Source organism: Manacus vitellinus, unplaced genomic scaffold (genome assembly GCF_001715985.3).
Source record: "Manacus vitellinus isolate BGI_N305 unplaced genomic scaffold, ASM171598v3 scaffold_25_pilon, whole genome shotgun sequence".
In the NCBI taxonomy this organism is placed as follows: Eukaryota; Metazoa; Chordata; class Aves; order Passeriformes; family Pipridae; genus Manacus; species Manacus vitellinus.
Genome location: NW_021939882.1, coordinates 3,883,264 through 3,909,773, shown reverse-complemented (window position 1 = coordinate 3,909,773; position 26,510 = coordinate 3,883,264). Strand labels below are relative to the sequence as shown.

Below are 26,510 nucleotides of genomic sequence, written 5' to 3'. Positions count from 1 at the left end.
TTGCAGTGAGCGAAGAAATGGTGGAACGGTCTTGTTTTTTTTGTCTTCTATCCAAGCACAAACCCTGAACTGTTGTCTAGGTATTCCTGTACAGAGCCAACTGCTCTCAAAATGGAAAACTTGTTCTGCCAAAACATTAACCACAGTCTTGCCATGACCTACAAAATCTTGCTTATACTGAAATGTGTGAGTATTTTAGTAGTAATCATGGCAGACACACACACACAAGACTGTAGTCTGTGTGACAGTGCGACTTGCTGTGTTTGAACTGTGTGTGTTTGGATATTTGCTTTTCTGTTGGTGTTTTTTAAGGATGTTTCCAAATCAGATCTATTTAGTTTAATTCGGAGAAGCCATAAAGATTGGCATTTAATAGAAGAGCCTTCAAAATGCCCTGTTAATGCAGGCAGGCAAGTATAACTGCTGACAGGATTTCATGGCTTCTTAGTGTTTATTTAACAATCATATCCCAAGGCAGATCATTTGGCTTCCAAATTGCTGTCCATCTCTGTAGACCACTGGGTGCTGTGAATAAAGCAAGCCCACCACTTCAGCCAGTAATGTAAATATGACTTTGTTTTCTGATAAACATGAAGTTTCAGAGCCTTGGTCAGATTCCATGTCACTCTCAGTCAGCTGTGACCCTGTTGCATTGAAATCTGATTCTGGTTGCTGCATTACAACAGGTTGTATCTGGACTAAAAGCTGCTGGTAAACCTGATCCCCAGCTATAACTTGCAGCTCTTGGGCCTGCATCAGTTATGTTCTTCTACTGGGATAATATCCATCAGATGTTTCCTGGAAACTGTATTAAAACCAGGAACTTCACTTGGAAGCCAGATGATGCAGGAGAGCTGTACTTGCTTGTAGGTAATACAGTAACATGCAAATAAAAAGTGGGACTGAGTTGTAGAAGCATGTACAGGAATTCTTGTCTCCTTAGATTGGAATTCAAATAGGAGAACCTGAGCTGGTCACTGCAGGTTTATTCATATTCTGAAAAAGTACAATATATTTGAATCCCCAATTGATGCTTTGGGAAAGGATCTGCCTTTTTGTCTGTAAATCTTGTGTATTAATGGATTTTATCCTATAGAAATTCCTTTGGAGGAGGAGGAAGACTTGGTTGTGAGTGAGTACCAATGTCTGCTCTCTCAAGTCAGGGTTCTGCTGTTCTTAACCTGTGTCAGCTTTGGACAAGTACCAGTTCCTGTCTGAGCCTCAGTTACTGAATTGTTTCAAGGGAGCCTTCCTGTGCTTGCTCACTCTGCAGAGCAGTGGTTGAACTGGACTGGTCCAGCCTGAGATTGTGAGCCTGGATGATGTGTAGGAGTTTCCCTCATGGATCTGGAGAAATCTCTGTCGTGCAGTAGAATATGGATTGGTCTGTGCACTTTTGAGGGAAACTTTAAGAATATGGAGCTGTTTCCTTCACACATCCCTCCCTTGCCTTTTTTTTCCCCTTCCCCAGATGTTTCATTTGTTCATGCTCTTTTGTACCAACGTCTGACTTTTGTGCTGAGCAAGTGCAGCTGGGACTGAAACCAGAAAGTAGCTTCCATAAATAAAATTTACATGTCTCTGTTGCTAATTTTATCTTACCAGATCTTGTTTCAAGGTGTTCAGCAGTACAAGGCAGCAACAGAGTCTTACTGCTCTGTGATTCCTGGAAGCTACAGGAAAGACTACAGTACAACTCTTTTTTTTCCATAGCTCTGCCCGGATTATGCTCCAAGTTGTGTGTAGGGAATTTCTTGGAAATCACTGTCCAACTTTGAATTTTGTTCAGTGTCTGCTGGAGATCAGGACTGTTGTTTGTGGGGAGGGCTGAGGCCAGTAGCCTGGCAAAACTGGGAACCAGCAGCTGTGGGCAGTGGGTTGTTGGGCACTGGAATGGGCTGCCCAGGGTGGAGTCCCCATCCCTGGAGGTGTTCAAGGAGTGACTGCACGTGGCACTCAGTGCTCTGGTCTGGTTGACAAGGTGGGAATTGGTCACAGGTTGGACTCGATGATCTTGGAGATCTTTTCCAACGTCAGTGATTCTGTGATTCTATGAATGTGGCAGGAGGTAGAGGAACCCTGAGCTTGCAGGTCTCAAATTGGGAAAAGGAGGGATGTTCAGGACTCGGGGTCTCAAAAAGGATAGAATGGGTGATGGTGGGAGGTGTTGGGATGTGCTGGGGAGCTGCAAGAACAAGAATCTCTGAGTTTTAGTTTACTTATGACATTCAAGTATCTGAACAATTTACTTAGTCTGGGGAGCAGCCGTGTGTGTTAATCCTGATTCTCTCTGATCTCCAGAATATGCTGCTCCCACTCAGGAGTACAATGACTCTTGTTCATAGTCCAGAGAAGGGCTGGATCCCTTTGAATACCAGTCCCCTTACTTGAACATTTTTCTTCATGACACTTTTCTCCTGTTTTGATGAAGTAGAGTATAATTGGTTCACTTTATTAAAAATACATGTCTCTTCCATCCTTCATTTTGACACCTGCTTCACTGCCTAAAAGGAAAGAAAATACTTGCTGGCAAGAGTTCACCTTTGAGTATTTGAGATTATACTTTCCTCCTCCTCCTGATTGCTTTTGAAATTTGTTTGAGCCTAGTATTTTATTTGGAAGGAAAAAAAAAAAGGTGATGTACCGCTTCCTGTTTTCCATTCTTCAGAGTCACCTAAAATAGTTGCACTTTTGGTGTATTTCAGCAATAACAATTGTTGTGTGTGTTCTTGAGCAGCAGAGAACAAGCTTAATATGCACTGAAAGAATAAAAGCACAGAATTTAGAACATAGTTGACAAAAAGGTGTTATGGAGGGACAGCATGATGACTGGCAGGAGGGAGCAAACAGGAGAACCAGCTCCTTGGAAAGGAATCAATTTAAATGGGAGCAGAACGTATGAATTTTTTGTGCCCTTTTTCAGCAGCTGTTGTGGAGATTCGTAGTCTTTTGTCCTAGAAATAAATGGGTTTGTTTTTTTGTCCCTGTGCAGATCCTTTACCTGCTAAGTAAGGAGCAGGCCAGATGACATAATGCTGCAGAGGCTGATGCCTCTGATGTTCTCTCAGCCCCTTTCCCTGTGTCCAGTTACCCAAAGGCTGGATTATATAATTAATGACAGTACTCCTGGCTTAACCTTGTTTTCTTGTTCTCAGTACTCCTCCTTGTTTCAGAAACTTCCTCTGTTAGTTTCATTATGTTCTTGGAACTAGAATTAAGAGGGAGGAGCTGGCTGGCAAGGAAACCTCTTCCTACATTTCATTCCTGGGCTTAAAAGTGTGGAGAGTCAGCAGGTCGAAAAAAATAACTATTTGCTTTGAAAAGTGGTGTGATGTTGTGAGTGAGAAATCAGTCATACAGAATTTGAAAATTGCAGTCTTCACCTGGTTGCAGTCCAGATAAACTGGTTTAAAACTCCATTAGCCCCTCCACATCCCTCTCTGGTCCTTCCTGTATCAGAGCTTGCTCAAAGTGGTTCAGGATTAAACAGTTTCCGATATAATTCTGAAGCCTTGCTAGTTTGTCCATTAAAGCTCAAGTTGTGGAGTATATGTATTAGTATCCCATTGTGTGTAAATGAGGACTAGCTGATTACTTAATGATGTGTGTGTTATCTACTGTAATGCAGGTGTTAATCTTATAAAATGTGTTAATAACTGCTTGGTATTTACAAGTATCGGCTTATTAGTCCTGCTTTGAATCTGTGTTTGCATCTGGAACTCACATTCCCAGCCAGGCTTTGGTGTTTGTATATTCAGTGTTTACTTGCTGTGTGAAACTGAGATTACCAGGATCACTTATCTTACTTTCCATGTGCTTCAAAGTTTGTGTCCCAACTCACAAAACCATCGAGATTGTTCATAAATGTGCACTCCAGGCACAACCCTGTTAGTGAACCAAGGTTCAGCTCTTGCAGAGCACATCCAGTTTGTTTTCATAAGCCACCTTCCTGCAGCTTTCAAAGAATCACAGAACATTCTGAGTTGAAAAGGACCCACAAGGATCATCAAAGTCCAGCTCCTGGTCCTGCACAGGACACCCCAACAATCCCACCATGTGCCTGACGGTGATGTCCAAATGCTCCTTGAGCTCTGTCAGCTTTGGGGCTGTGACCACTGCCCTGGGGAGCCTGTTCAGTGCCCAACCACCCTCTGGGGGAAGAATCTTTTCCTAAAATCAACCTAACCCTCCCCTGACACAGCTCCAGCCATTCCCTCAGGTAGAAGTTGGAGCTTTGCTCAGTGATGCTTCATTATTTGCAGAGTTTTTCACCTGCAGATTTACACGTGCTTGAGGAAAGGTGGGCAGATGTTACCAGATGCTGCTGTGCAAAATGTACAAGCTGAAGAAGAAAGATTTAATTGACTGGAACAGAAATTGCACGGTGAGTCAGCGCCGGGAGCAGAACAGAATTCAGGTCTGTTGGCTCCCACTGCTGCGTCCCATCCCTGGGACTGTAGTGTGGCTGTCCTGGAGCTGTCCTGAGCTGCTCTCTGCACATTATGTTCTCATCTGCCAGCAGACAGGAAACATAGAAATGTCATTTAAACAAAGAATTAACCGAATTAAGGGCTCGAAATCAGTAGTTCCTATTTTCTTCCTCTGCTGCTGACTTCCTACCATTGTTTTCCCACCCAGTAAAACAGATTTCACCTACTTTGCTGTACTGGAAGAAGAGTTATTGCCTTTTGTCTGTGCTGGATTGTAGGATCTAAGTGTTCCTGCAGAGTTGTCAGAGCATGCCCTTGTTTTTGGGTAGGAAGAAAAGCAGCATGAGCTAAAGAAGGGATTTCAGAATGAAATCTTGAACTGATATTTCTCCATGAGAAGTGAAAAAGCAGTGCTTCCTATGCATGTATAGAGGAAGGCATAAGAATAAGGCAGCTCTACTTCTTTGGACTGTTTTAGGGTGAATTTACTTGTACGTAGAAATTCTTCTTTCCTTGCTAGATCTGTGGAACAAAATTCTGGATTTTTACCCAGCATGGGTACAGGAAGGACCAGAGGAAGTTGAAAATGCAGAGTTGGAATTCACTGCTTTTTTAGAGTAAAGTAAGAGAGGTTTTGCTTAAAAAGACATGCTGTTCTTGATGTTTCCCCAGTTAAAGCCCATCTTTTCCTGGTTTAGAGACTTGCTCCAAACTGCTGGTCAGATCGGGTCTGACTTTTTATTGTAGCAGCTTTTCAAGCACATGGGGTACAAAATCCAGCCCACAGCATTGCTGAGCAACCTCTGTCACCTGCTCAGCAGCCTGCTCATTCCTCTCCCTTCTCCCAGGGGAATCTGGTGATTTCCAGCCCCTATCAGGGTCACCATGCAGAGGGGAGTTGTGTCCTGCTTGTTCCTTTATCACTGTTGTTCCAGGTACCAGCTGTTCTCCAAGTCACTGCTTTGATTATTTCACATATTCTGTTGTTTGGCACATGGAATGGGATACCTGTTCTTCCAGGACATCTCTGCATACCCCAGGAATCAGCCTGCTGTTGCACTACTGAATAAAATCAATTTACCAAGTAAAGAGGTTAATCTTTTTATCCCTGATCCTGGACACAGTAGTTCTAGGTATGGTTTTAACAACTGTGAACGATAAAAATCCCTCCAACTACTTCAAATAAGTGTCTGGGATTTTATTTTTATTTTTTAAGTAAAAATGGTATTTTGTTAATCAAAAGAGCACCATGTGTGCAAACCTGACTCAGCTGGGCTGTTTGTTCTACCTATACATTTCCTTCAGCTTGAACAACCACATTGAAAGCTAAATTGGTGGGCTTAGATTTTTCCTTTATACTGAAGTAACAGCTTTGCTTTTCAAGATCTTACCACAAGTGTCTGATGTGCTTTTCAGGAAGGAACAAAGCCAGCAAATATGCTCTGACAGAGGTACCTGCCTGCCTTTGGTGGAGTGAGGGTGTATGTATAAGCCTGCTTCGTTTTATTTAGGGCTACATGGCCTCTGAAGAGGTTAAAAGCCACCTGAGGGCCTGATGGCTTGTGCTCTTCAGCTGGTGTGGTCGGGTGCCTACTGCCCAAAAGCTTTGTTGACAAAGTGGGGAGGAATTGTCCCAAAATCATTGTTTGAGAGCAGTGACCCAAGGAAACAGAGGAACAGTTGCTGCCTGTTAAACGACTTCGAAGCTCTCAGCTAAGTGACTTGATTTTTGATTTAAAGTCTTTTATTCTTCAAGTAGCACTGGAGTATTCTCTGTGCCTTCCTAGCTTCTCTCAGTTCTTTCGAGCACCTTATAATCTATTTTTTTTTGCCTGTCTCAGTTAAGGAAGCACTGAGAGATAAAGTCCTGGGGCAGCATTGTCACAGAATGGATCAGGTTGGAAGGGACTGCAGTGGGTCATGTGGGGAGTGGACAGGGAGTATTTCAGTGGGTGATCACAGAACCACTGTACCTCGGGCTGGCGGGGGGGCAGGTTTTCTCTTATACACTTAGTGCTTCTAATTCTTACACTTAGGTTAAGTGACCGAAGAAGATGCCTGAGAAGGCAGCAGATCACACAGACAGAAATGCTCCTTGACACTAAGCAGCATGCCTTTGGTGGGAAGGTTTCTCTAGAAATACCACTGGGGATTAAAGGAAGGGCGTTTCCATTTGGCCATTGGTCTCCAGCCTGAATGATCTTGCTCTGACAGCAGTCAGAGCTTCCTTTTGATTCCACGATTTCACATGGAAAATAACCCATGTGGCCTCTTTTTTTGCCCCTTCCCTTCTGCCTGAAGGCTACACTGATTTGGGGAGGGGGAGAAGGAAAGCTTCTGATCTCCCCTTTGTAACACCAACCTCCGCTGAAGTATTTATTCCTGGAGAGAGAAAATGGAGTCTGTTTGTGCACAGTCATCTTTGAATGTCAGATGGACTTAATCCAAGTTATATTTACCATGGCTGAGTTTCTTCCTGCTTCCTGTGTCCTCTTTGTAAACAATAAAGCATTTTATGCAAAGAGAGCTGCTGGATTCTCAGCTGTAAGTGGTATCTCTGCTAAGAGCCTTAATCGTAGCAGGAATTGAATGAATCTGTCTGTAAACTCTTCTGCTATCTCTAGGGATGCTTCTTCCAGAGGTGGTAGTGGCAGGAATACAAGGAAACAAAGCTGTGTGGTAGCCCATGCTGTGGGCTGGTGGAAGACTCTTCAGACCCATCATTCCAGCTCATTTCATGTGCACTTAAACGTGTTTCCTGAAGTGGGGTTGAGGTTGCTCATTCTCTTCTCACTTCACACCTGCCTTGGTTTCCTGAACTGCTGAAAATCAAGAACATACAGTTATACAAATCTTGTGGGAAGAGCTGACTGTCTGTCATTGCATCAGATCTGTAGCTCCTGTGGGGAACCAAATAAGGGGGATAGAACAAACCAACTCTGCTTTCTGTCTGGGACAGAGCGATATAACAGAAATGTTTGAGGAGGCAGATAGGAAATGGTAAGAGAAAGAAAAGAAGTATGCAGACTGAAAAATCCCAAGGTTATGTACTTGTCCCCAGGGAAAACTAATCCTTCTCAAAGTTAAGGATGATTTGTCTCTTTAATAGCAGCTGAATAGAAATTGTTAGTTGGCTGGATTCACTGATGTCTATGTGAAGTAATTAGAGAGTCTGGTGTAATTCTGAGGGATGTGGCCTAAAAATGAATTTGTTTAGAATGTCTAAATGGTAGATGCTCTCAAAGAAGGCAAGACATTAGATGTTTTCTAACCTGTTATCAGACAGAGCTGCCTCAAGATGACTCTTGTCGAGGATGAAATGGATGTTGGCATAGGCTTGACTGTCCAAGGTTGTGTTTGGCAGCTGCCTTGCTCTTTGTGTATCTTCCACTGTGCATGTAGTTTTTTTGATGTAGTTTTCATCAAAAGCAGTCTGGGATTGTTGTTTTGAATGAATTTATGTTCCCAGAAATGCACAGTGCATCATTTTTTCTCTCCACCTGAAAAAGAAAAAACAGTATAACAAATAGAGTGCTTTATCTTCTTATGACAAGAAGCACCTTTTTTTTTATTAAAGACTGAGTTTCTTAAAACTTAATGTGTCTGCATGGGCTACCTCTGTGTCATTACATTTCTTGGATGTGGCAAGTACAGTGTATTACAGTAGAAACTGCTTCTTCCACGTTGTAAGTCCTTTTACTGGTGAGTGTGTCATGAGTGGACTTTGTAAGGAACAGTCAAGTTCTTTGTTAGATTAGTCAGGAATTGGCATGTGTGTGGAGAAATAATGACCTCATGCCTTCTCAAATTCTTGGTATTTGAGGTCTGCAGCCATACTCTGATCCCCTTTTCTTTGGTTTGCGAGAAGGACTCGACAAATGGGGAAAACCAGAAGGAATATTTCACTAGAATTTACCTCCAGTTGGCAGCTACTCCAGTTCAGCTCTCAAACTGGGGAGGGGCGTTACCAGCACATGAGCAGAAGTGCAAACAAGTTTTGGAAACTGCTTTAACCGGCTTATATTCCCCTGTGGAGTGTCAAGGAAACAGTTCTTGCATGAAATAGTTCCTCAAAGACCAGCTTAATCTAGTTTCACTTTGTAGAGCAGAGAACTTGGCCTACAAATGGAGTGTTAGCTGGTGTGCCAGGTTTTGGAGATTGCTTTCTTGATGTGTAAAAGGGTGAGTGGTTTTAGTGGCAGTTGTGTTTTTGAAAAGGCTGTGAAAAGACTGACATTCCTGCTTTCTGACTTAGGCACTCGCCGTGGGAGTGAATGAACCTGCACTGCAGATACATAAATATTGTGTGAGAAGGGGGAGTCTCCACAGAAATCTGAGTGGCGCAGCCCAAATCAGTGGCCCACAGCCTCCCACTGAAGGGTTGATGCCACTGAAGACAGGGGTTGTTATTTCTTCGCTTCTTTGTGCTGTGATTTAAACTTGAGCCCTTGACCAAGGGGTTTTGTTGGTCCAGGAAGCCATCTCACCTTGGCAGGGTGTGTTATTCTTCATTTCTTTGAGAGGTGTTATGGCATCTGATGGATTATGGTGGAGATGTTGCTCCCTCCTCATAAGCACTTATCCAGCACTGAGTCTCTAACATAAAGCATGTTGGAATACAAACACTGGCTCGACAGTCCTTCAAATTTCTTATTGCAGTAACAACATAGTCTCTATAGTGTTTTCAAAGTTAACCTTTCTGTATTTGCTAATTCCCCCTTTGTGTAATTTAGTCGCATCTGCTGTAGAATTGCCAGCTGTTTGGTTAACTTAATAGTGAAGTTCTGGTTTTGCTGGAAAATATGTTGTTCCTGCAAGTTGTTCCTTCAAGTGAAGTTATTTGTTAGTGAAAGAAATTGTTTCAGCAGCACGAGGTTGTCTCTTTTTTTCGGAGATCTCAAAGCTACTGATGTGTAATAAAATTAAGGTAGTTGTTCACTGTACACTGGACTTGTTACTGAGAGTGAGTAATGTCACCAGGAATTAGTGACCTCAACTTCAAGTGTGGTATCTGCTGAAAAATAGATGCCACTTCTAGAAGCTGGTTAATATGGGAGGTGAAGAATCAAGTGTTGTTTCAACATTCACATTTTTCTGTGTGAATCACAGCCATGGACCCTTTGGTGCTGAGACAGGATGACATGATGGATTTGCACTACCATTTACTTGCTCAAGGTGGAATGTCAGCCATGATACTGATTGGGTTTTAATTTTTTAAAATCATCTTTGACATCAAAAATGTAATTTGCTGTAATGGATGCTCATGTCCTCTAACTTTCAGGATGTGCTGCAGAAGTACCTGTGATAAAGTCAGTATGCTTCAAAAAGACTAATTTTTAAACATTCAGTTCTTCTGGGGAAAAGCATAATCTGCCCAAAGAACAAAAGCATTTTTCCCCTGTCTTTGAGCATTAAAGATAAATTTCTGAATCATCTGAGGAGTGGAAAGGGACGAAAATTAATCTGTTTGCTGCTGATTTACGGTGCCTGAATTCTATTCTGTGACCCAAGTGCCACTTGAGAATGTGTTGCACTTCTGCTTGATTAACTGGAATCCAAAATACTGTCCAGTAAACAGTCTTTCCCTTGCCTCTTAGTTAAATCAGTAAAACCAGACCTTGCAGAAGAGTACATGAAGATGTTCCCACTCCAGAGTTGTGTTTCAGTGCTCCACAGAGCTAAAGCTTCTACTGTCTCTTTGCAGGAACTTCACACAGTGCATCAGTAATTTAGGGATAAACTACTCCTGGGGGCCAGGGGTTGGACTCAATGATTCTGGTTGATCCCTTTCAACTCAGGAGATTCTGTGATTAAATTTAACCACCATCCAGTTAGTTCAACTTACAAGTATTTGTTTTTAACCTCCAGTTCTTTGCTTCTTGCTCATGAAAAAGTTAGCAGCATCTTACAGACACGTTACAAAAGCTCTTTTCAGCTTCTAGAGATGTCAGAGAAGGTTTCTCTGTTTGGAGGTGTGGTAATCTTCAGTGAAATAATGTATTTATTACTTCATTTCCTGAAATATTTCAGATCCAGACTTGAAGCTGTTCAAGTGTACATAAAGCACGCCCTGGAAGAAAGCCTCAGCTCCTGCTGAGGGAGTGAGCTCATCCCCTTCTCAGGGCAGGCAGCTGAAGTATCCACTTGAGAAAAAACTTCAGTGTTTGGGTAGATATCTTCTGCCCTCCCTGTCACTCGTCCAGCACTGTCAATCACAGAGGTTTGAAAGGAAACTCAGGCATCACCCCCGGGCTGATGATGTCTACTCACCTTGTTCAGTTGGGTTTGACCTACCATTGCCTCTGCAGTGCCAGCCTTGGTGATGATGGTGGCTCAGGTGAGCACTGCTGTGTCTGGCTCTGGGTTTTAAACACTTCAGTGCTTCCTGTGGCTCTAGGAGATAATGAAAAGCAAACATGAAGAGCAAATGTGCGATGGCAGCCCATTAACCCCCCGTGTGCTGGGCTGATCCCACAGCATGGGCAGCAGGGGAGGGAGATCCTGCCCCTCTGCCCTGCTCAGGTGAGACCCCCCCTGCAGAGCTGCCTCCAGCTCTGGGGACCCAGCTGAGACATGATGCTGTTGGACCAATTCCAGAGGAGGCACCAAGATGATCAGAGGGATGGAGCACCTCTGCTGTGAGGAAAGGCTGAGAGAGTTGGGATTGTTCAGGCTGGAGAAGAGAAGGCTTTGGGGTGTCCTAATTGTGGCCTCCTTGTACCTGAAGGGAGCCTGCAAGAAAGATGTAGAGAGACAGTTTTTACCAGTTTGTTGTCATTCCTGTCAGGAAGGTGAGAAAGTTTTTTGTTGTGTCCTTTCAACTATTGGATTGAGGAAAAGGTATCATACCACTCCCTCATGTTAGTTATGAATGTTGGTTCCTGCGAACCTCTGACATTGCCAAACAGCCTTTTTTCATTTCTTTGTTTGCAACCCTGCTCTCCACTGAAAGAAAAGACACTCTAGATGTGTCAGGAAATTGCTTTGTTATACTTATGACAGCCTAGTTCTATCTTTAGCCTCGTATTCTGGAATTGCAAGGTCCAGCCTTCCCTTTATTCGAACACGTATGACCTGGAGGAAAAACTTTCCTAGCAGTAGGTTTGTTGTTTCCACTCTGAAATGGTGTTAGCTGATTAACTCACAGATACTGCTTCACCTTACGAGTCTTGCCTTTCTGAAGGAAGGAAGAAAGTTGCCAAAAGCTAAATATAAATATTGTGCAGTGGAAAATGCACATGTGCCTGCTCTGTAAGTGTGAACTGATGTCTCCCTGCTGAGAGCAGCATGAGCTGCTGCGCAGGGCTGCAGGTTGAGTTCATTCATCAGTGACTGCAGGACATGCTGTAAATCTACACCCTGGTTTCTCATGGTCATTTAGGATCTGACTCCAAGACTCTCCAGGTGGTTTTTGACACTGTGGTACAGTGTGTTCACAGTGTGGTACAGTGCTATGAGCTGGCTGGTACAAGCCTCTGAACATCCAATCTTCCTCCAGTGTTAGTAATACCTTCCACTGCTTTGAATGAAGCAGGAATCTGTAAGGCAGCTTTTGCAATAGACAGAGCACAAAGTTCCTCTCTGTTCCCAGGGTACAGATGCTCTTCCAGGTGACCAATGCCTTAGGAACCTGGAGGCTTGTTGGAATTTTTACTGCAGGTGCTTGCAGGAACATCTGACCTGAGGGCAAGTAAAACCTGTTCCCCTTTACCACTCATACAACTCCATGGCCTCCTCCCTCATACATTGCAAATCATCTGTGCTGTCTAATCCTCATTCTTTCCTCTTCCCAGGACAGTGTAAGTGATCTCCTGAAATTGCTTTCAGCTCTATAAGGTAGGCAAGAAGCCAGCGGCAAAAAGAGAAAGGTTTGTCAAGCAGAGACTAGAAGTTCATCAGATTTTTAACCCTGAGACCTGATTGGAGCTTTCACAAATCTCTGATTTCTTTGGGCTTAGGGTCTCCTGTTACAATAACTCTTGTCAGCTTCACAGGTTTGTTTGAGAAGTTTGCTTGATTTACTTATTTTTATAATTATACGTAATTAATGAAGCCTTCTTTGGGGTTCCATTCTCTACTCATACCAACCTTTCTTATGTCTCACAAACATACTTTTCAAGCTGTCATTATTTTTCAAGCTGTCATTAACTGCTATGCATTTCACATTTTCTTCTAAGTTGGTGTTTAAATCTGAGTTAACAAGGTAGCCCTGTTTCCTGGCTGTGCCATCTCCATCATTCTTCTCAAAGTCTTTTGAGCTTCCACCTTTCCCTTCTCTGAATGTGTAAACACAACTGCTGTTTTCACCAACCAGGAGCAGACTGAATAAATTGTATAAATTGTAGCCAATATCAGATGCCTTATTGAGAGGATGCCTGGTACCCTGAAGAGTATAAAAAGTATAAATCCTCCTAACTCAGAACATGTGTTTTCCAAGCAAATGACTGTTCTGCCAGGATACTTACACAGTCCTTTCTACCTTGGGCAGGCAGTCATTTGGATGTGAGCAAAATCTAGCCAGCAGTGTTTGTCTCTTATTCCAAATGTGTCTTTTTCCATTCCCTTGTTGATTGTTGTGATCATTTCAGCATCCTTGTGCAAGCTTAAATACACCTTCCATGCTTGCCTACCCTTTTGCTTGAGTCAGGTTCTGGAAGTCATCCTTCAAGCTTCTGCCTTTCTCCATAAGACCTCAACTGAGCCATCCTCCTTCCTCCCCACATCCAACCTGATCTCGTTGCCTCTTTTCCATACACTGTCCATTCTGTGCTATTCCATAGTGTCTGTCCTTATCTAAAAACATGTTAAATCTAGAAAACAAAGCCATCAAACCTTTATTCAGTTCTCCTGTGTTGTTTTGTACTCTTCTTGTGTGTGCCTCTAGACTGTAAATTCAGGCTGGGACATGCTTTGTCCGATGTTCTTTGCCCAGATGTGTGTCATGGTAGTAGAAGAGAGGGAACATAATGTGGTAGGAGAGATGGGAAGCAGAATAGCACAGGGAGTGCACTGCCTTTTAAACACTTAAAACCAGGTGATAAATGTGGCTGGGAGCCACCAAACACTTTCTGCAGTGTCTTTGCCTAATCCAAGCTTACTTACACCACATAAAAGTTAATTTGTGGTGTTGGGTGTTCCTTATGTGATCAAAATGGCAGCCTGAGAGGAGAGAACCCTGCCATGACATCAGCTTTCCAGAGAGCTGTTTAAAAAGCTGGACTTTTTGCTTTTAGTCCTGTGACGGGTCATCATTTTAATACTAGTAAATATTCCTCATTGTGGGAGCAAACTTCCTTTTATAGTATCCGCCGCTGTTTTTACTGAATCCAGCGTAGAGCTGTTTCCTATTTCTGAGTGTTCGCTCACACTCAGCAGCTCTCGTGTGTTCACGTGCTCTGTCTCTTCCTCAGCTTTTTTAGCCCTGTTGATCTATTATTGTGACTTTGGCCAGACGACGCCAGCGCTCGGCGTTTAATGGGCTGAGAGCAGGAGCGAGCAGCGGCTTCCTCTGCCTGTGAGACCATGATGTCAGCAGCTACTTTGGGTTCCTTTGCCATCCGCTGCTGTTGCTTTGGTGTGCGTGGAAAGAATTCTAACAGCACTTTCCAGATGTTCTCAGGGCAGCTGGAAAACCGTAAATGGATTGTTTGGTTCAGGAATATTGCTGATCTGCTTAGGACACAGCAGTGAGTAGAGTCATAAAAACATACAGCTCCTGAGCAATGTTGCTGTCAAGTGTATCACAGTGGGTTGTTAGGGTGTTAAGAGAGTTCATAGATCATTCAGGACTTGAGCTGGGCAGATGAACTATATACCTGCTCTCCTTTCCCTCTCTTCCCTTCCTTCCTCCAGCTTCAGCTCCTGAATGAAACGCAACCACGTCTTTCTGATCTCATGCAAGGCAAACGCTGTTTTGTTCATCCAGAGTGCCTTCAAGTTATCTCAGCAGTTAAAGAATGAAGAAAACAAAGATGATCTAGTTTTAAAGTCCCAGTATAGTATTTGGTGTAGTAGGAGCTACTGATTAAACATGGGGGTGTTTCATCTTGGTGCACTGTAGAATAGGAATTTGGGAGCCGGTGTTTCTCATGCCTCTCCAGGGCTGGAAAAAGCATCAGATCTCACCCACTTGTAGTATATCCAAAAAAGTCTATTTTGGGGGGAGAACCAGTCACTTCCTTCTTTAGGGTGGGTAGGTGTTTTTAATGCATTAATTAATTTTTATTGGGTGATGGAAAAACTGATGTCAGAGCTGCATTGCGGTTGGGCGTGCAGAAACACAAGGTGGTAGGAAATAATATAGCCAACACGTAAGGGCAGGGAAAGTTTAACCATGGGGAGTTTAAAATAGCAAAGCTGAGCTATATGGATATTAAAAGCTATGACTGAATCAAAACAACGATCTAATATTAAACTGGATTTTGCTGGGGGAGTAGCAAACTTGTCGGGTTCATTTCTCTTGGGTATCCAGTGTCCAAGGGATGGTTTCTTGTCTCAGCACCTGGATTTCTGACTTTGATGTTGTCTGTTTTGGTCTATTGCAGGATACAAACTATAAGCTGCAATATAGGTTGTGTCTCACTGGTTTTTTTGCCAGGTGTCTTTATTCAGGAGTCTGCAGAGTATCCTTTTCCTTACAGTGGTCTATAAACTTGTCCAGCATGACTCCTTCCCTGGCTTCTCTCGCAGTTCAGATTGCACAGATCCATGACAGCGAGGCGGAGGGAAGTGCTTTGGAAATTGGAGCCAAAGCAGAGTGCAGTTACATAACTGTACAAAAGTAAAGGGCTTTTTGTTTTGTTTTTCCTTCTCATATCCTCCTGCGTACTGAAAAAAATGTTGTTGGAAAGCGGGATGGAAAAACTTCAGCATCATTCATCCCTGTGGGGACATGAAATATACTGAAATGTTCCACCTGTTTTATGGCTGCTGCTTTTCCTCTTTCAGGTTTGACATCTACAGGAAGGTGCCAAAAGACCTTACACAGCCAACCTACACAGGGGCCATTAGTAAGTAACTTCTTTTTGATGTCCTTGCATACTCCTGGTCTAAAATTAAAACTCGTTTGGCCTCTCTGTCTCTGGGAAATTTTTTTAAAGGGATATTAAACATTGGAAAGGGTGTCCTTTGTTGCTGAAATAGTTGTTTTACTCCATCAAACAGTGGAGTAGTTTGTATGCATTTAGAATCACAGAATCACAGAATGGCCTGGGTTGCAAGGGACCTTAAAGACCATCTCATTTCAAGCCCCTGCCATGGGCAGGGACACCTTCCACCAGACCACATTGCTCCAAGCCCTGTCCAACCTGGCCTTGAGCACTTTCAGGGATGGGGCAGCCACAGCTTCTCTGGGCAACCTGTGCCAGGGCCTCACCACCCTCACAGGGAAGAATTTCTTCCTCATATCCAACCTAAATTTCTGCTCTTTCAGCTTGAACCCATTCTCCTTGTCCTGTCACTCCAGTTCCTGATGAACAGTCCTTCTCCAGCTTCTTTGTAGCCCCTTCAGATACTGGAAGGGGCTGTGAAGTCTCGACACAACCTTCTCCAGCTGAACAGCCCCAACTTTCTCATCCTGTCTCCATAGGGGAGGTGCCCCAGTCCCCTTCTCAACTTTGTGGCCTCCTCTGGATTTGTTCCCATAGTTCCATTTCCTTCTTATGTTGAGGGCACCAGAACTGTACACAATATTCTGGGGGGGTCTCACCAGAGCAATGAAATCTCAAAAAGAAAATACAGTACATATATATTGTCATGATAGGGAGCTCCTAAAAACTGGTGTTGAAATTCCCACTCTGCTATCTCCTGAAGTAGCTAGAGAGCTTTTTGCTGGTCTCTTCCTAGGAACAGAAGCTGGGAGTCTGCTCCAAACACTGGGATGGGGATGACTGCAGGTTTATTTGCCTCTGACAGGCACCCCCTCAGTCACTGTGAAAAATTACTGTTAATAGTTGCACTCACTGTTGATGTTCCCAGGCTTGTGCTTGTGGAAGAGACTTGAGGAACTAAACCACTGCAAACAGGGAATCCAGGTTCTGGATCCACAAGGAGCAGTGTGGGGGGGAAATGTGCAGTGGCCAGTGGTGAAGATGATGTGGGAAACATGTATTTTGCTCACAGCGTACTCAGGGAATTAATCTGATGATATAGGTGGGACTAATGAGCACAGATGTTATTTCGTTGTTATTTGTCGTGCTTTTAGAGAATTAAAATTGCTTGGGCAACCGATAGCGATCCACTCTCACTCCCGTGTATCAATACATAGACTTTGGCTGATACAAATCTCTCGCCTTGGGCCCCTTTTCCTTCCTTCCTGCTCCTGAGGGAGGCTGGAGGCTGAGTAATGCAATTTCACACAATTATGTGCAGTGAGCTGCTGTGCGGGGCAAACATCGATCAGGTTGATCCTGCCAAGCCTGTAATTACACTCCTAATGCAGCTTTCCTGTTCCATTGAGCAGGCACTTCCTTTGATCACAGAGCTGTGCTCCATTCATCCATTCTTGTAGATGGGTCAGTAGTCTTGTATGTCACCGCTGACGTGAGTGATGTCATATCCCTTGGTGACAGCAGATAGAACTGAGTCAGGGCCAGTGAATCAGTGGACACAAAGGAAAGCCCTTTGTGGCCTTCAAGAAACTCCTTGCTGTAAGGATGGTTGAAGACTGGAACAGGTTGCCCAGGGTGGTGTGGAGCCTCTGTCCTTGGAGATGCTCAAAACAACCAGACCTGGCCCTGAGCAGGGGAGTTGGACGGGATGATCTCCAGAGAGGTCCCTGCCAGCCTCAACTATCCTGTGCTCCTGTGAAGATAACACATACCCTAAATATTTACTGTCAGAGTCCTTGTCTTCTGTGTTCTCCTGACTGCTGAATTAATTGTATCCTGACTCCCTTTTAGGTTTGCTGAAGCTGTGAACAAAGGGCTTGACTAAAACTGTTTGCGAATTCAGGGGCTGTGAGATTTAGTGTTTTGAAAGAACACTTTGAACTTGTGAGTGATCCCGCCTTCCCTTCTGTTTTGGAAACTAAGAGTTCCCACACTGTACCTGGGCTCCCTTTGAGAATTTGTCTTATTATGAATCACCTGCAAAAGAGTATTTTAGAAACAAAAAAGCCCATCAAAGGCCATCCAGTGTTAGGCTTTCTGATCTGCAGTAAATAGCTCAAGTGATAAGTCTGTTGTGGGAAGGCTTGAAGGTTGTGACTCTTACTTAAAATTATTAGCTGACTTATTTCTCTCTATTGTTATTTGCAGCTTCTCAGGCTTTGATTTTCTTCTCTAACTGGTTCTCCTTCTTTTCCTCAGAGTGGTTTTAGACAAGCTTTAGATAGAAGCTTTTGAACCACACAGGCAGCCAACAGACTGGTGGCTTTGCCTGCGAGGATCTGGTGAGCAGCTTTCCTAATGGGCTTTCTGTCTGACCAAGCCTATGGCTTGTAATTTGAAAGCCATTAATCTTACATGTTGTAGGAGGCCATGAATGAGAGAGCCCAATGCCAGGCCAGTTTGAAGCCTGGGAAAGGTTGCATGATTTTGTGATAAATGCTTTAGGGAAGTCAGCTCATAATAACATTGGGAGCTTGAGCATAGTGGAAGGTTCTGCCTCTCAAAAAAACTTTCAGGGTTTAGTAAATATGTGAAATGACTATGACTGCAACTGTATTTTGGCTCTCTTTAAGTCCTTCCAGTTTTACACAGGAGGTATAAAATAGTCTGTAGTAGCCAACTATTACTTTAGGCCCTTCCCGTCTGATTTCTGCTGAAGCTTTAGTTCAGTATCACTTCTGGTGCTGAAGGCTTTCTGGAATAGGAATGGATTTACTGCAGGATTTCTGCAGTGGTTCTTGGATGGTAAAAAGGCCTTTTTAAAAAAAAAAAAGTTTGACGTTTATTAGGGAAGAAGTCAGAGATCAGATTACAGAAGGAAAGAGATGGAAAAGAGCAGCTCTGCTTCTGACACCAGGGCTGAAGAGGCCAGGGCTCCTAGGGAGGAAGCAGCTAAGGGAGAGTAAGTGTTGGGGAATTTTGGTGGAGGAGAGCAGGTGAGCTTGAACACAAGCAAGTTCAGAAGCCAACTGGAGGGTTATTGAGGCTTTATTGGGTATGGTTTTGTGATTTCCAAAGTTGCAGTGAATGCTGCATACAAGATATTTGAGCTTTGTGTAGCAACCCTTCCAGCTACGAACATTTTTTTAGCAATGAAGTAACCTGGAACAGTCCACTGCAGTTTACTTGGAGAGAGGTTTTTCTAGAACAACACATCCCCTGCTGTGGACTTCTCTGAAAAAGTGTATAGAACTTACTCATTCCTTTTCCTCAATAAAATTCTCTTTTTTTAGGCAGCATTCCTGTGCCCTCAGCCAGTCATGCCCTCGTTGTACCTCTTCCACCAGTTCTTTGCCAGCTTTCCCACCCCCATGCAGCGTGTCCATGGTACCACACAGGGCCACTCCAGCAGACCTGACTAACGTGGTGACAGCTTGGCCATGTTTGGGTATGGAAGCAGCAGCAGCAGCACACGCCCTGGCTGGCTGACAGTTGGCATCTGGCTGGACAGGAGCAGTCGGACACAGCTGCTGGAATGATCCTGCTATTTAACAATCCATGTGGATGCATAGTTTGCATGCACATGTTGTATGCACACATGGAAATGTTATCCAGAAATACTCGGTGCTGTTTGGGGGCTGGAGTTTTAAATACACATCAGGAAATATCAAAGTTATGATTCACATGGCGTCTGTAACAAGACCCGTTCCTTGGACTTCATAACAGTTTGCTCCATTGAATAATAAATGCTAATAATTTTATGCCTTAATATAGACATGGATCCACGTTCTCAGTCTGTGTGATGTGTTAAACACTTTTCCTTTCTTTCATTTCTTGTGGGGTGGGGAGAAAAAGCCAGGAATGTACGTAGATGGGATATGTATCAGAAGCGATATGTACAAAAAGGTTAGTGTAGGAATGAAAAACTTGGCAGAATTTCCCATCCTTTTGGGATTAAAGATTAGCCAACAGCAGTCTGTCTCTACCTTTGATATATTGATTGTGTTATCATATTAGGTATTTAAGAAACCTGTCTTAGATGGTCCTTCGAGCTCTGTGGGAACGTCGCAGTGCTCTTGCAGTTACATGAAGCTTTATGCATGAATTGTTTGATTCTGTCTGATCCTAGCCTTTAATCTACTTTTCCAAATATCATGCAGTTGTCAAATGTGGGTGGTGGAACTGCACATTTGCATGGAAGCAAGTGAAAGCCTTCACTATGAAATAAGCAGCTGAAGTGCATAAATTCTTATGCTGGGAACATCATCTGTGCCCGCAGCTCCACACTAGGGAGAGGAGCTCGTGTTCTGCATCTGGGAAAATACTGTCTCTGGAGACAGTTTAACACATGAGGCTTTCACGTGAGTCTCATGCCAAGGACACCCCCTGTCCTGAGAATGTGTGTGTGCAAGAAGAGTTTAACATAGGAGCAGCCACAGTTGATGCAAGTGTCGTGCAACCCAGTGTCCCCTTACCAGGAGTGGTCAGCAGCAGATGCCAGAGAAAGAGCACAGGGACAGGTTAAACACTTTACCAGGCTTTGCTCGTTTGGTTTCTGAAATTCCTGAGCTATAAGTTGTTCCTTTGTGTTTAGTAGCCCTTAGTGGATTTCTTCTTCAGGGCGTGTGTGATTCCTTTTTGAAATCTTACAGATTTTATTTTTTAAGCGTCCTCAACACCCATAGTGAAGAATCTTCAGAATTTAGTTAAGTGTTCTGTAAAAGAAAACCTTCTCCTGTTTTTAACCTCCCCTTTCGTTCCTGTACTGAAAGAGACAGTGAGTGGTTGTTGCCCATTCATCTCCTTCAGATCCCTCGTGATTTTATATTCCCCTCTCATGTCCACCCTCAGCAATCTCTTTTATGGGTTGAAAACTGACTGTGCAGTTTGAAGTCTGGCAAAAGCATTGAGGAGCTTTGAAAGTCAGTCCCTGCCAGGTGCTTCAGGGCATTCCTGCAGGATTTTTTAGATGTAGGTTAGTGGAATTTTACTGTGCTGTATTTGGTAAGTATTGTCATAAGCCTTCCCTGCAAGAACTGAATTGAAAGATGGACTTCAGGCAGCGCATACTTTCTGTGCTGGAAAAGAAAATAATTTGATGATACAAGTGGCAGAGAAGAAAGTTAAAAAATTGGAAGAGAGAGGAAGCTCTGGGAGAGAGTTTAGAGTTAGTAGTACCAGGCTTGCCTGGAAGTGCTTGAGAGCAGAGAGGTCTAGCTGACGCTGTGGAAAGCCTTTATGGGATGATAACAAGCAGTGAGGAATATGGGAAGCAATTAGAGAAGAAAGGGTTGTCTATGTGAAACGCTCTCCCCTGAGTTCTGCCACAGCTCAGAGATCTCATGTCTCTGCTGCTCTGTGACCAACAGTACGAGACGCTGGATCGACAACTCGTGTGCCTCGGTCACTTTTTTTGGGCTCTTACGTAGGTGTGTAAGTTCTCATAAGAATTTGCTGCTGTACTTTAAGCAAACAAGCAGCAAGTTTCTCCTCCCCCCACACTGTGTGGTGCCCCATGCCAGGGGCTCAGCTGGGTCACAGCCATGGTGATCTTCCGTGCCCTGAAAGCCAAGACTTGGAAGCAAGTGTGTGACCCTCTGAGGTTTCTCTTTGGAAATTAATATCCCCTCTTGCTTCCAATTTTCCTACTGGTCTTTGTATTTTTTTCTCTCTTCCTTCATCCTAGCTAATGGATTCTTTGGGATCTCTTTTAATGCCTTGCACTTCACAGAGGGTCAGTAAACGAATCCACCCTTGAAATTCTTCTGATGAGGAAGGGGAAACAACGCATTTCTCTTTCCTCAGAGCTATCAGCTGACTAATCTGAGGAATGAGGCACAAGGCTTTAGGTCACTCAAGGGTCTGTCTCAGTACTTGCCCTCAGTACCTCTTCTTTCCTTCCTGTGCCTCTTGCATTCTCTACCGAGGGAGTTTGGACTGATGCAGTTGTGATAAAATTATTCCCTAGCCTGTTGTTGCTTGAGCTTCCTGAAAGAATGGATATTTGGGATGTACAGGTCATGTGGTATAAAGTTGAGGAACAGGGTTTTTCTAACGTGTTTCTCAGTCCTAATTAGCGGCTCTGGTAATTGGTCATTTCACAGAGTGCTCGGTCACTGCAGCTGTGCTGGGATGGAGGGATGAGCCGGACTGTGCTCTGGTTGTCACAGCCCTGGAAGCTCCTGCCAGTTCCTGCTTTACTCTTTTGCAAGTGGTTCATGGTGGACTTGGGTATTTTATTTAATGCAGATACACATTGCAACCCTGTCTCCTTCACTTGGCACAGCCTTGCCTACTCCAATCATCCCTGCTCCACAGGATTTACGGCTGTACTTCCTTCCAGCCCCTCTGTGTGGGTCAGTGACCCTGTCACTGCTGCGTGAATGTCACTGCCCAATTGTTTGAATAGTTTCCTGATGAAGAGTAACCAGTAACATGCCAGTTACTTTGGGTTCCCTCCGTGGAACTCCAGGTTCAGATTCTTAGAAAAGACGTGGGACTTGTCCAGGTACTTCACAATTCCTTCACTGGGAATTTACCCTCTCTGAAGAGTCAATCTATCAGCAAATGGAGAAATTAGAGAAGTATCAGGCATTGGCTACACTAGTCCATTACCATTATTGCCATTATTGTCTCTGCTGTACCAGCTCTGCCAAGACCAGGCTGTGAGATGACTTACACAGAGCTTTGGAACTTGAGAAGAAACCAAAATGTCTCCTAATCCACAAAACACTGTGTTATCTGACTGTATGCTTTTGAAGCAAGGAGGTGCTGATTTTTCTTCCTTTCCGGAGGTTTTAATTAATTAAAATGTGGAGCAAAGGCTCCAAAGAAGTCATGTCAAGCAGCTCTGTAAAGAAGAGGGAGAGCTGGCAGACCAGCATTGTGTGCTGGAGATGGAGAATGCAAGAGCCGTGGGGAGATGGAAATCATGGTGGGAAAAGTGGCCCAAAAATGATGATACCCCTCAGGATTTTGGATATTGGCATTTTGGTGAAGTCACAGCTCTGATGACTCCTCTGGGTCATGGACTCTAAAGAGTCATAGTTCTCAAGTGTGTCTGGTTGGCAAATCCATGAGGGGAATCATATACCTGTGTGAAAACAGTTTTTGTCTTTGTTAGTGAAACAAAACTAACCTTTTCCTCTCCTTGTCTCTGTTCCAGTCTCTGTCTGCTGCTGTCTCTTCATACTGTTTCTCTTCCTGTCTGAGCTCACCGGATTCATAGCCACTGAAATGTAAGTAAAAGTCATATTTTCCCTTGTTTGTATATATGTGCATATATGGATCTTTACAGCTTTACTGTTACCTGAGAGAAATATTCCTGTAATTTCACTAAGTCACTTAGTTGCCTGATGGGGTTTGGATTCCTTTTGGTTGAGTCCAAATTTTCAAACATTCATTCAGTTTTTTAATTTACTAAAATACACTAAGCAAACTTGGTTCTAAAATATTTCTGATAGAGAAAACTGTTCCAGACCTGCTTGATCCTTTATTAGCTGCATGCTGGACTGTTCTGTGAGTACAGTGAGTATTTTTCACGTGACCACAGATCACATCAGTGCTGTGGTGACCCAGTGTAAGGTAACAGGAGTGCCAAGGTGATCAGTGCCATTGGGTGCAGTTTCCCTCTTCCTCCTTAAGCTGTTGATTTCTTGTCCTCATCTGAGACTTGTTTCCCCTCTCCTCCTGAATAGGCACTTTCCTTTGTACTTGTTTGATTCGAAGTGGTTCTCAAAAAGTTGTGTATTTTTCGTCAGTGACACCATATGTTTAAGTGTGTGGTGCCTCCTGGTTGGATTCACATGGCTCTGAGTCTGGGGTCCCATTGCAGATACAGTGGGATCTCTGACAAGGTGTTTTCTTTCCCCTCCCTTCCCTGTGGATAAATGGGTATCACATGCTGCCAGTCTTCCCTGGATACTTATGCAGATGCTTTTCTGAAAAATAAATTGCATAAAATATGAGTCATTATTAATTTAATATAAGTAATTCCTTTTTTTAATGTCAGAGCTGACTCTGATACATGCAGATGGCTTTATTTGTGTATGAGTTTTTTTCTTCTTTCAGATGAGCCTGACTTGGAAACCTAGTTGACAGGTTTTGTGCCTGAAGAGTTGTTGTCCCAGGTAGAGACAGCTTTGAGCAAAATGGAAATAATTCATGCTCTTAAAAAGTGCTCATAGAACAAGTATTTTAGTTAATCAGATTTTATTTTTTCCCCTGTTCTCATGTTCCTCCTGCCATGAACTAAACTTTTAGTATCTTTTAACACAGGTACCTTTGTTTTGGGCTCTAGGAAACGTTCTCCATCATCCTGCTGATGTAGCAGTGAGCTCATTAGACTGTGATGCACAGTTCCTGGATAGTTAGGAAGGGTGGAACTTCTGTCAGACTCACATGATGGTCCAGGTAGCAACAGATGTCACTGCTGAGCAAAAAGGCTCTGAAATGCGTTGGGCTCCTGTGCTGTGTTTAGATTGACCATTCTGATAACCATGAGGCTCTTTCATTGTTTTTGTGCAGCTCTGTCTTGGGTCAAAAATATAATTTCAGGAATAATTTTGACCTTGACTAATGTTTAACCTAAAGACAGAAGTGTAATCAAGCTCTAGCTGATTTCTTGTGCCTGTTGCGTCATTCCTTCCGAGATGGTATCTTAGGTTTCTTACTCGTTCCCTGTTTCTTTGAATTCAGTTCCGTGTGTTTGCTTGTGAAATACTGGGGTCACCTTATCAGTCACTTCACAGAGCTGAATTTCCTTGGATTTCTTGTTTTAAAAAACAGAGAAAAGCTGGACAAATTGCTTCAAGTAAATAGCACTTTTTCTTGCTCTCCTCTTAGATCTCCTTCTCTCATCTGCTTTTCTTTTTTCTTTTAGTTAATGCCTTACAGGAGGAATTAGTAATATCTGCCTAATTTTGATCCAGGAATGCACATGCCTTTATGTGGTACTTCCCTGGCTAGAAATTTCTTTTTGAACAACAGAATTGTATGATTCTCTGAGGGCTCTTCATGCTTTTTTCTTAACTAGATGATGCATTTTCCACAAAGATATTGGAGGTGCTGTTAAGTTCCTGCATGCTCAGCTGACAAGTTCCTCATTAAAACCTCAGAGAGATGGTAACTGCCTTTCCCAGCAGGAGCTGTGTGGGGAGAAGGTGTTTGCAAGCAGTAAAGCAGTAAAATCTTAGAGGGGGTGTCATGGAAGAGTCTGAGACAAATGACTGCAGGAACCTGATTCGTCATGGACCGTCCAACACAAGAGCTCAGAGAGTATGAAAACCTCCTTGTGATGAGTTACAAGTCATCAGACTCTTGCTGGGAACATTCACCCTCAGCAGTTGTGAAAAGGCTCCCCCAGGACAGCGGAAATACTTCAGAAAGTCACTTAAAGTGCTTCCCAGTTCAGTGACTTCGTGAAGCAGGAATAAACTTTTCTTTTTCTGTTTCTTACTCATTGCTTTCTCTTCTGAGAAACCCAGTACAAGTTGTTGTGAGCCTCTTGTGCTTCCCTTTCAGTCAGGTATTACTGGCAGTGCATTGTGACAGGATTGGGAATAATGAGAGGGGAGCTCTGCGTGATCTGGGACTGTGTGAGAACTCTGTGCCTCCATTTAAACTGAGTGGTAGCAAATAACAGGGGAGATATTATCTCACAAAGATTTTTGAGCCTTGTTTGCCCATGATTCAAATACTTAAGAAGATATGGAAGATTCCTTATGTGCAAACTGTTCAGTCTCTTCAACTTTTATTACAAGCTTCAAGTTTCCTTTGTATTGAGTCTCTCACAACAGATATCTCCCCCAGAGTGAAGTTTCCTAATATCAGCCAGGATCTGAATGATTAATAAGAGTGTGCAGTTACATGGGATGAACTTTCCTGCTTTGCCAGTGCCAGCTGTACTATGAGACTGCATCACTCTTTCTCCTGTTGTGTCATATTTCCCTTAGAGGGAAATATGGCTTGCCAAAGCCAGGTTGAATGGGGATAGCTGCACATTTTTGATGGCAAAGTGAAATTGGGAGCACTTGGCCTGGTGCCTCCTGTCAGACACAGCAGGTTCTCTGCTGTGGACTCGTGGTTACCTCACAGCACGGTTACAGCCAGTAATTGTGCGTGGTGTGTGTGCATGGCCAGCCTGCTGCAGGGCAGGTCAGCACCAGCCTCAGCAGTGGTGCCCACAGGATTCACTGTCTGACTCTCACCAATGAGAGGTTTCTTTGGTGTCTGCATTTAAAGCAAGAGGTTACTGTGGTTTGTTGAACTCGTGCTGCAGCGTGAGAAAAGAAGGTCTGCTCTGCACCACACTAACCCCTAATACTTGCTGGCTTCTACCCATTGTTGGACTTTCTTCTACATTCATATGACTGTAGCAACTTAAATTCCTGGTATTACTAGAAATCTCAGTTTGGTCACTCTTGCCCAACTTCAAAGCTGTGTTTCCTTGACCAGCCCATTGTCATAGCATTTATAGTCTCAGCTGCTCAAGACTTGTCTGGGTGGCAGAAAGCCAAAAAATTACACCCTCATCTCGAGGATCAGAGTCATAACACTAAACCCAAATATTACCTACAAGGGGAGGACAGTGTGCATCGCAGTAGCTGTGTCATAACTCGTGTGAGCATTTCTAATGAGCACTAAGACTGTGTCTGTGCACAGGAGTTGACTCCAGTTAGGAAGTCGAACTAAGACACTGTGGTGTGTTCCAGGGGATGCACAGGAAGCTCATGGAACAGGTAACACACTGTAGAGACACATCCTATTTTGCTCCTGACTGGTTTCCTGTGGAGATGAGCCCTGAGTTGGGTAGAAAACTCAGCTCATCTTGTAGGTTTATCGTGTGACCCTAACAGGCCTCTGAGCAGCCATGAAGGAAATCAAAGCTTGGTTCTTAGGTGGGGCTACATCCTTCTCAGGAAAAACACAGTGAAGGGCTGGTGAGAAAAGAGAGTTTTTTCTGTGCTCATACACAACACGTCGTTGACATTAAGGGAGGGGGAGTTTAACTCTGGAAATCAAGGATCTTCTT

General features: G+C 43.6%; 1 protein-coding gene across 1 annotated transcript in view; it reads left to right on the top strand.

The window, feature by feature from the left end:
• Positions 1-26,510, top strand: part of ERGIC1 (endoplasmic reticulum-golgi intermediate compartment 1) — a 60,499-nt gene that overhangs the window by 5,984 nt on the left and 28,005 nt on the right. The window contains exons 2-4 of the mRNA XM_018073450.1: positions 8,098-8,132; positions 15,378-15,439; positions 22,644-22,716. Of these exons, the coding sequence (XP_017928939.1) occupies positions 8,098-8,132; positions 15,378-15,439; positions 22,644-22,716 (170 nt within the window). The remainder of the gene's footprint in view (positions 1-8,097; positions 8,133-15,377; positions 15,440-22,643; positions 22,717-26,510) is intronic.